The 10,999-nt window shown below is 37.7% G+C and overlaps 1 protein-coding gene across 1 annotated transcript in view; it reads right to left on the bottom strand.

Annotated features, from left to right (window-relative positions):
• Positions 1-1,175: 1,175 nt before the first annotated feature.
• IL1RAPL1 (interleukin 1 receptor accessory protein like 1) overlaps positions 1,176-10,999 on the bottom strand; it is a 319,225-nt gene continuing 309,401 nt past the window's right edge. The window contains exon 9 of the mRNA XM_043569965.1: positions 1,176-10,799. Within this exon, the coding sequence (XP_043425900.1) occupies positions 10,081-10,799 (719 nt within the window). The 3' untranslated portion in view covers positions 1,176-10,080. The remainder of the gene's footprint in view (positions 10,800-10,999) is intronic.

Genomic DNA, 10,999 nt, shown 5'->3' with positions numbered 1-10,999 from the left:
AGAGTGCACAGACATTATACATGCAGGCACACATGTATGTTAATTTAGCTCACTAAATGCTTCGTGTTGCCAAAGTTGACTGTTTTGAGCTGTTGTCCAGATTGTGTTCTGAAAATAAATCAAACTCACTTGGTATATTGTCTCTTTCGGCTTAGTGTAGAAATTTAAAAAGGCTGTGTTGCACTCAGTAGGGTTCTACTACTACTGAATATTATTTTTTGGATCTTCTGGTTTTATAAAACCATAAACTGTAAGAGGTCAGTCCTATAGTGGCTGTGGAAGTCACTAGGATATGGGTGGAAAAGGTTAAAAGAATTCTCCAGAAACTCTATGACATGGCTACTCCACAATTAATGTATGAGAATATTTTCTCCTAATAGGAGCCATGTCCTTGAGACGTGCATGAGAATCAGACATCAAATAGGACCTTCGTCTTAAGAAACAGAAGCGACAAACTTCATCACTGGTCATCATTCCTGGTGTGACAAAGGACATAACGGTCAATATTAGTCCAGTGAGATAAATATACGTGGCTGAAAAAATATTGCCAGTATAAATGATTAAGGTGTGAAATTAAGGACCAACTGAAGTTTATCGTTGTGTAAGTTGTCGTGTTGCTGAAATAATGCAAGATGGGGCATTTAACTTATCATCTCACAAAGACCTAACTAAATTTATGGGCACTGCATCGATATAGTCTTAGACTTTACATCATTCACCAGAAGAGGGGTCACCAAATAACGTGATTGTAAAAATTTCCCAGCGTTCAATTGTTTCGGAGGGTGAGCCAGTAACCTATGCTTGTAACAAATGCTGCGAGTGATTCTTACTCTAAAGGATGGTCGGAAAAGTCTTCATTAGGATTCATCTTTCTGTGAACTCATTGTTAACATGAGGGAAACTAATTGTTCATTAAGTCCAACTAATTTAACAAATTTGATGTCGATGCCTTTATTTTCACAATCAATATCTTTGGTAGCCCTAATTTTGCTTTTTTTCTTCCTTAACAGAAACACAAGCGACAACAGACATATGTTCTCTAAGAAGAATGTGTTCTTAGTTAACGCTTAACTATCAATTCATTTATTTTTCTTCTATGCTGGGGCATTTTTTGAAGTCATGGATTTCATGAAAAAGTTGGACTCCATTTTTTTACTAGTTCTTTTTTTCCCCCTTCTTTTTGAGATATTCTCAGATGAAGTATAATTGTCTATATGTAGTTCGTTTTTTTTTTTTTCCTCAGGACATCTTCATTGTGAGTGCTGGTGGACAAATTGGGAGAGATTGTTAAAAAAGGAAGACCCAGTTTATGGTAACATTGATCCACCGCAAACTTTAATCTTGTATTCCAAAGAGTGACAGCAACTGTAACGACAGAAACAACAAATCCTACACCTTTGTTTCTCAAAGAGTTGTCTGTAGGCCTTCACATTACAATCACCTGGGAAGCTTGTTAAATAAATAGATTCCGGGCCTCACTCCAGTACTTTCAGAGTTAAAGTGGAATTTCCATTTTTAACAAGGCTTCCAGGCAATCCTTCCAAAGCCTAAAATTTGTGACCCACCCGTTCGGCTCCTATAGTTTTCAACTCTGCTGTTTTTATAGAATTACCTAGAGACTTCATTAAAAAGCAAGACAAAAGATAAGAAAACCAAAAAACCCTAGCAACTAACAATGGGGACAAAACCCAGACTGGTTTAATTTGAATCTCTGGGACTCTTTAAATCTTCCCAGGTGATTGTAATTGCACCCAGGTCTGAGAAGTATGACAACAGGCCCTTTGGAAGGACCCTCTGGACAAACGATTTCACCCTTCACCGAGCCTTTATGTCGCAGTATCCAGTGTACCAAAATCATAATCTCTATTCATACCTTATAATGTTTAGCAATCCATTTCACCTTTTACTTCGGAAAAGTGTGCTGAGGCCCTTTAAAAAAGGATTTTCTTTCAGATGTCAGTTTTCAAGTTCATAATTGTGTCAACAGCTCTTCATTGCCAAGGCCAATTAGAGTACTAAGATATCTCCTTGCTTAATTTAAACCAGTCATTTTTATAGGTTTTTGGCATTTTCTTCTACTGTTTGGGGAAGCTTTCACCTTTTATTAGGTTTTTTTTTTCTCCAGAAGTTCAAATTTGACTATCTTAGCAGTTTTTCCTGAATCCAGTCATTCATGAAGCATCTTGATGACTTTTGCCATTTATCATCTTTCCTAGACGGTTACCTGTTTTTTTTTATTTGAATCATGCAATTATATATCATTCTGCCATATAAACAAAACTAGAACAGTACCCCTAAAGTCAAGTTTGATGTATTATGTAGTTTTTTTAATCCTAGCATATATTCAATCAAATACATAACTATTTCAATAATAACCTCCCTCTATGTACCATCTAAAACCAATTGACAGTTCACTGAGATAAAAATTCCTAATTTAAGCAGACATTGACTAAAATACTGGTCAAATTTAGATGTTCTCTATTCTCCAGGATTTCCCCCTGCCCTCCCCGCACACATCAGTATCACTGGGCACGAAACAGTGATTGATCGAGGAATTTGTCTGAATTACTCTTACAGGCCATAGATAAATGCTAAAAATCCCACGTAAGTGATCGGGTGACGACCATTTTAATTCTCTGAATATTTACTCCAGTCTCTGTTTCTGTTTTTCCCATAAACATAGATTTGATATCAATTAGAAATCTTCTAGAAATAAGATGGTCCGTGGGTGTCAGTCTTTTAACCACCAGTCAATAGTATGAGTGTAATTGAAACTTCCTGAGAATTTAAATGTGTATATGTAAGGTGCACAAATAGTCCCAGATATTCTTCAACTACAGGGTTTTCTCTCCCGATATTTTTAATAATGGGTCAGGTCCCAGTGTTCACAATTTGGAATACAATAGGGGAATTATACACTGAGTCATAATCCATATAACACTTTACTTTTTCAGTAGAAGTTATTTTTTTTCACATTTGAAAAACCCTACTGAGGTAGAAATGACTTTATGAAATTTTAAATATATTAATTACTCTGAAATCCAACCTGAAATAACCTTACGGGGTTTTGACAAATATTCCTTTCCATTTTCATAATGATTTATTTTGGCGTCATCTTTGATAAGTGTTTCTTAAAATGCTGTCCTAAGATAGGAATTCTGCCTAAACAGCCCATTGATTCTAAGAGGTTTATGGTTGTTCACTTATTACGCTTGTGATGTAAAGATTCACCACCATCCCCCTCCCCCCAAAGAAATAAATAATAAGTTTACTTTAACATAAAATGAAACGTAAGGCCAAAAAACATTTCTCTTTAGGAATGACTGTGCACTAGAAGCAGGTGCAGACAGAGTAGAAAAATAAGGTGATTAAAGATCTTGGTCACTTTAAAATATTACCTGAGGGGACTTTATTTTAAGGTTGTTATGTGAGTAGTACCTTAAAAAGCAAGGAATAAAATACCTGGGGAGCAAGAAGTAAGGAGGAGAAACAGCATTTCTGTTTCTCCAAGGACGTTATGAAATAGATGAGGGAAAAATGTAGAATTTAACCTTGAAACAATCATTAATGTGCTAATGACTTTTAAGTGATCAAGTCTGTGATTCAAACCTCTCCATAATCCCGGAGTGAAGAACAGAAGAGGGATTGTACGTGAACTTGATTTTTTAACAAGGTTTTCTTTTTGTTCAGCCACTTGGCCATGTCTTAAGTCCTTTCTTCACAATCATAATAGGAATTAAGTCTAAGAATTATAAGCTTATAGAGACATAAACAGAGAGGGAAAGAAAAGTTTAACAAGAGTTATCAAATTAACGAAGGTACTTACATATGTTCCAACAACACATTATTTAATTTATTTTCAGCTATAATCAGGTAGAAACCAGAAGAAACATTTGTAGCTTAATAAATAATTTAATTTCTTGAATTTCTATGTAACATATAAATTTATTTTTACAGGATATATAGAGAGCATACTCATAGAGAGCAACAGACTTATGAAACGACTATAAAACACAAATTATAATTCAAGTTTAAAATTTCTCATTTTTACACGTGTATTTGTCTATTTTCCTATTGCTAGTCAAAGCAAAACCAAATATATAGTTGTAAGTATTCTAAGAAAAAAAAAAAGAGCGCCTCCATCACCTACGCGTGAGTTACATACATTCTAGATTGTACAAAATCAAAGAGGGTAGGCAAAACTAAAGGGAAACACTATGTAAAATGCACTTTTTACTGACTGTTGAACATATCTGAGAGTGTCTGAGTTTAAAATTTGACTTGAACACCAGCAGAGGAAAATGACTAAATTCACTTTCCTACTTGGGTTCCCTCAAACTCTGAAAATGTAAAAGTTTTTACAATTCAATAGCAGGTTATATGAACATATCTCCACTACTTTGGCGGAAAGAACACACTAAAAATTCTAGTTACCAGGAGCATATGCTGCAAGGAATTTGGACAACGGTCCATGTATCCTAACATAAAGATGTCTTCATCCCAGGTGAGAATTAACCTAAAACACTCACAGCTGATCTCCCCAAATTTAGTCTCTCATTGACTAGTAAGGATAGATCCAAATTACTTTGCCACATGTTCATGCACTATGTAATATGTCATTTTACATTAAATCTTTTTTTTTTTTTTAATGACCAGCATGCCCTTTGAAACTTAAGGTTATCTGGACTATGAAGATTGAAATTTACACAACATCAATATTACACATAATAGTCTCAAGTTCATGTGCAGTTCTTCGGTTTCTATTCATTTAGTAGTGGAGGGAACACAGTGTAATGATTTAGAGTGATTGCCTTTGTTAAGAAAGAGAATACTTTTCAGGCTTGTGGACCCGGGGGGGATGCATCAATGAATGCAGTGAATGGTAGGAAAACAACAATGCCTTACTTTACTAAATACAATGAACAGTTCAGAAAGAGGAGTTTGTCAGTGGACTCAGAGACTACTCAGAGGGACATTTACTAAAGGGCAGGAGGAGAATGTTCTTTTTATATATCTTACTTGTCTGTAATAGAGAGATGTTTTCTATTGTGAGACTGGAAGAAAGAAATGATAGTCGATGGAAGATGAGAACTGAGTCCCTTCTTAGGGCATTTTCTAATGCATGACTGAAGTCTGATGATGAAAAGACACACGAGATTAGGACTGAGATGAACTCATCATCATCGTCATCCTCCTCCTCCTTCTCTTTACTCAAACTCAGGTCGTACAGCTCCTTGTGACGGTATCGTCATTATTAAAATAGCACAAACTTTCACCTCACTGCCAGTCCTGAGTGAAAAGCGAAACTAAATCACCACCTCACTTCAGTTGATTTCTTAACATTCATCATATTGCTCCAAAGTCATATCTTAAATCCTGAAACTGGCAAAAGCACAATTGCTGAAAATCAAGTGTATAACCAATTCTAAATCCTGGCACAAGGAAATGAAGTCTCTTTGGAAAAACACGTCAAATGATTGTTTCTTTTACTCCTGTACCGGACTATTTCTTCTTTGTTTTGTTGTGGGAAACATGAGTCAACTCAAATCATAAAGGAGTTTCATGAAATAAGGCATCATGCCAAGTCACGTTTCACATTCCTCCAAAACTATCTTTTGAGTAACTTAGGAAATGAGTAAACGATCAGAGTAATCGAGTCTATTCTCATTTCTCCGGGCACAAATTACTTGCCATCCTACCCATTTTTTTCTCACCGATAGACCAAGTCTCCCACAAAGTCTGGTCATGTTGGGAGAGGAACTGCCTCCGTTTGTTAAAAGACCGGGAATCATTCCCTGAACTGTCATGAATGAAGGTGAGGAAGAGTAGGCATAGCAAAGCTGGCAAGATAGCTGCTTTGTGCCAATGACAGTTCCTGAGACTATGCCCTAAATCCAAACATCAATAGCTTTTCAGAAGCCGGATGTCTTTGAGACACACATCCAGGAAAACCCAGTTTTGCACACATTCACCATTTTGTCTGGAATTTCAAGGCCGCCATTATTTCCTTTAATCCTTTTTATGGACTCAAAGTGTCCGTGAACCTAAGTTTAAGGTCTGTTGACAAGGATAATCAAAATTCGGCTATCAACGACTTTCTTTGCTCAGAATAATAAAGTGGGAAGTGCTCAGGATAAAGCGAGAGACAGCTCTGCTTCCATGGACACGCTCCTCCTGTTAGGGAAGTCAGTCGCTTCATCACCTCTTTGTAATGCTGGATGTACTGTTAAAAATGTTGTTCAGTGATAGGGAATACGTGCCCGTAGGTGGGATTTCTAACCCATTTAATATTTCACCTTTCTGAATCAACTACAAGGATGGGAATGATGGCCGAGCACATTCAGATCAGAGACAGTAAGGGGTTTTCCTCTTCCGTGCCTGCGTATTCTCTTATTCCATTCAGTCATTTCACCTGTGCAACACCGATGGTCTCCTTTGGATCTCACTAAGCTTTCTTCTGAGACTAAGGACAAACTTCAAGTAAATAGAAACAAAAGAAGAAATGAAGCACAAGATACAAAAAAATACTTCTTGGAAAAAGGAGAACTATGGTATCATTCCAGAATCAGAGCATAATTTACAAACATATGAATTCATGTTTTCCTAGAGATGGTGATCTTAATTTACATAAATGGTATCTGTCAAAGTTAATGACTATTCTAGGATAAACAAAACTCACTTAGAGTTTAGGGATTGGCTCTGAGTTAATATTTGCTCTCGTTATAAACTGCTAAATAATAATGAAATAAGGAAGAAGTGTGTCCGATATGTAAGATTAGATCGATAGGGTTCAAATATATAGATTATGAAGAAAGTAACAAACCAAAATTGGTTGACTCTTGGAACAATCAGGTGTTCAGCTACAGAGATATAGTGGGTTCAGGACTCTTAACTCATCATGTCTTAGACTTATTTCACAGAATTGATCTAAACTTAAATCAGCTGGCTGCATGAGATACAAATTTCCGCTCTGCTCATAGGAAATCTAAGGAATGAATTACAAATTAAATACTCGAAGATTTGAGCACCAGTATACAGGGTAGGACGCTCATAGGCAGCAAGTAGAGTTTACATTAAAGAACCAGATGGACTTTGAATCCATAACGTGTCACTCGGAGCCCGAGCAGTGAATGATGAAAAACAGGCAATATCAAACATCACATGTGTCCAAGTCCAGAAGCCCATTCTCTCCCTCAGCCTGGCTAACATATTCACACCTTCAACTGTATTTTTACAACTAGGATGTTCTCATTCCCCACGGTCCCCACCGAAAAAAGAGAAGGATGAAACCTAAGCACTAGGGAAAATACATTTGTTCTCTTTTTATTGTGAGTTCTAACATGACTTTTATTAAACATAGAGCACGTGAACACATGACAGCATCCTTCAGTTGTTCTCACACGGAGCTGATAGAGGAATACTTGGGAGGAATGTTACTAAAGCCATAGATAGCTTCTTCTCCATTTGTTTTCTTTTTAAAAAATATGACAAAGCATTAGAGGAAAAAAAAAGTTTCTTAAGTTGTGAGAATATCAAATATTACCCATCAATCCCTGAATCATGCTATTCAAAGTGCTTAAATCTACACTAAAAATAGAACAAAAAATGTACTCCCGATGCAGCTAAATTAACACCTATGGATGCCTAAAATATGACTGTGGTCTGATTACTTCCTCTATACACTTCCATCGTGCACTTAAGAAAAATTAAAAAACAAAGAAATCAACCAGGCCATTGCCATGTTTGCAGTTTTCTGAGCACTGGGGGAGTGTGGAATCCAGGCCAGTGAGGTTCACTGGCACCAGTCCCTGACAGGTGTCCACAGTACAAAGGAAACAATGGCCTTCTTGGATTCTGAAAATAACCCAATGTGCAAAGCTGACAAAGTATATGTGTCCTTGCAGCTTCCGTTCTGCTTTGTGAAAAAGTGACACAGGTCCGAGGGGAGCATGGGAATGAAGAACAGATTGGAGAGAAGGACCCTGGGTGACTTGTCAGGGAAATAAACATTTTAAAGCAAATAAAAAGCACTGCACATCCCAAGGCTCCTTTACCTTGTCACACGAATACTGAGACCTTTGCCTTGTTGCAGAATTCTTAGGCTCATCTCATACATTTGCAATTCGATCTTACCCTCCCAAATGAACTCTTTCGAAGTTTACACTTTTTCTTTTCCTTTTTTTTTTTTTTTGTGGCCAACTCACACCTTTAGTATTGCGACCCACACTGTAGAATTGTTTTCTCGTTATATGGTGGTAGGAATAAACCGAACATACGATAGTCACTACACGAGCCCACAGACGATGACTGGAATGGAGGTTTCTACAAGGAGTCACTAAAGTAACGTAGTTCTATATTCGTGTTTTCGGCACATCGATTTTTTTTTTTTTGTTGTTAACTAAAAGCTACGTAGGTAATATTTCCCTTTAACAATTCCACCCTCTGCAAGTTCCTTGATGATTGATTTTGCATTATCTTCACCATGAATATTGTATTAGCTGCTTATGCCATTGGTTTCAAACATAAAGCTAAACGGTAAGGGATGAATTTCTTGGGAGCATCAGCTTTCTGTTTCTGAAAGATAGAATTACACAGTTAAAATAAAACTAATTATTTATACAGTAAAATTATTTTAAACACTTTCTCATCTAATTTAAAAACTATTTTGCGTAAATAATGTTTATTTTGAAAATATCGATTTCTGTTGGTACTCATATGCTTGACCTCCTGAGTTCTTCTATAAACACTTCGATAGTAATAAGCGTTGCTTATGTTCACAAACTGAAACCGAACACTTGATTCTGAATGTAGCATTAAAAATTAAATACAGTGAATTAACATTTAAATACAAGGGGACCCCATAATAAGTTTCACAGATCTGTTCTGACTCTTTAGAAAATAACATTTTGTATCATACAAGGTGACAAAACATATTTGATGACACATCCTGTCCTTCCCTTTGGTTTGGAAGCCTTCAATGTAAATTTCATTTCGACTGGTGTTGATTCACCCTTTTGAGTTAACTTGCCTGGCATTTGCACATAATCTCATTTGCAGAAAAATTATAGAGGGAAAAGAGGAAGTAGAATATTAAACAAAAACAGCCACAAACACATTCATGCCTTTCCAGGAAGTGATCAAATATAGGGCTTGATTTTTTTTTGTTTTTTTTTTTTGTTTTTTTTGTGTGTTTTTTTGTTTTTTGTTTCTTTTGTTTTGTTGTGTGTGTGTTTTATATATATATATATATTTATATAAGGGTACATCAACTCATTTAAAAACAGAAACAACACTCTCTCCCCCATTTTCATGCCCTTGATCTTCTCTTCTGAGCGCTCTGTGGTGGTCACTGTCAAGTGACTAGCACACTTCTGGGTCTGGAGTGTATTCTGACGAGCAGTGAATTAAACGTTAAGACAGTTAGACCCACCCCCACCCCTCCTCAGAGTTTACACATCATGCCGCCATTAGAAGGGTAGAGGTGGGGAATGAGGTGGGACAAGGAAGAGATTCAGGGCTCTGATCGGCGGGGCCCTCCTGTGAACGAGTGTTCTTCTTATCTTTTTTTTTTTTTTTTTTTTTTCCCCAAATGGCAAGGCCCGCATTCGTTGCACGGCTCTCCGGAGGCCCACACGGCCCTGCTGATCCCAGGCAGAACCCAAGAGAGGATCCGGTGCTCCTTGTCCCATCGGATAGATTTGTCCAAGCACCCCAAGGAAATGTTAAAAGCAAAAGAAAAGCAAGGAAAGAAAATAAAACCCATTCTAAAACTAAACTAATGAAGCAAAAAAGGGTTTTCTATCTATACATAAGTCTCTTCTTTAAAAAAATGTAAATTTACAAATTCCAATGACATATAAAACAAAGTCAAAAAATGTAATGATAAGAGACATGGTAAAACAGGAAGACACTGATGCTACAAAGAAATTGCCAAAAACATATGTACAAGACCCTGTTTTTCCTCGTGTTCTAGAGATTGTAATGCATGTTTTTAACAGCAGCAGTCGAGGATTTAGTTCCAGGCACTGGACTGCAGACTCCACTCAAGCTCCCAGGGACGGGGTGTCCCTTGCTTTTCTGTCACCAAATCACACTGGATATACTGGTCTCCCTTGGCAACAGCGGCAGGATGGCACTGTTTGTGTGGGCCTCATCTGGATTCTGCTCCCTGCTCGATTTTGTCTGTGGCCGCTGCCCGTTGATGAGTGTCATAGGGATGTTACAATAGGTATGCTGATTTCCTATGGAGGTAAGAGGCAGGGTGCCGGTAGGAGGTACGTCATACTCGTAGCTTCGGTAGTAGTGTTTCTGACGCATTTGTGAATGGTACGTGTTGTGAAAGGTGGAACGGAGATCTGGATGGGCAGTGGCTAGAGCTGTGGAGGTGGCCGCGGCCATGGAAATGGCCGAGACAGTCTGCAGCTCCCCAAAAGGCCCCTGCTCGCTAACATCTAAAGCCTGCTCGTGTGTAATGGGTTCTATCCTCTTAAAAGGCATTTCGTATTGTAAACGTTTCCAGAACTTAGAGTTCAACTTGTTGCATTTTGGTCCGTGCCATTTAATAACCGTCAGGAGCTTGATGGTGTGCTTGAGGGCTTCCACCTCCTGGTAGTTCATAATCCCTCGTAGTTCACTGCATTCGATGAGTATCACTTTGATTTCTCCAGTTACCAGCATGTTTCGAAGTCTGGTCTCCAGCTCAAAGATGCTCCAGCCCCTTCTGACTACGTAGTTTGGGGTCATGACAATAATCAGCCTCTTGCTTTGATCTACACACCTCGCCACGTCTTCAATGTAGGCTATAAAAGAGAGAAGAGTTTATCGGAATGAGTGCATCAAACACCTGGCCCCGAAGGCCCCAGTAGCTTCTCTCTCACACATTAAATGAGAATTGTTGCTCGGTGGGTAATACCTTGAGAAGATGACAATGGCCAATGACCACGCTGAATAGAGTGTGGGCTTTGCTTTTTCTCAATGTTGGAAATATTTTTCCTAGTTA

This window comes from Prionailurus bengalensis, chromosome X (assembly GCF_016509475.1).
Source record: "Prionailurus bengalensis isolate Pbe53 chromosome X, Fcat_Pben_1.1_paternal_pri, whole genome shotgun sequence".
In the NCBI taxonomy this organism is placed as follows: Eukaryota; Metazoa; Chordata; class Mammalia; order Carnivora; family Felidae; genus Prionailurus; species Prionailurus bengalensis.
The sequence above is the reverse complement of the archived record's forward strand: the minus strand, read 5'-3'. Positions and strand labels throughout refer to the sequence as shown.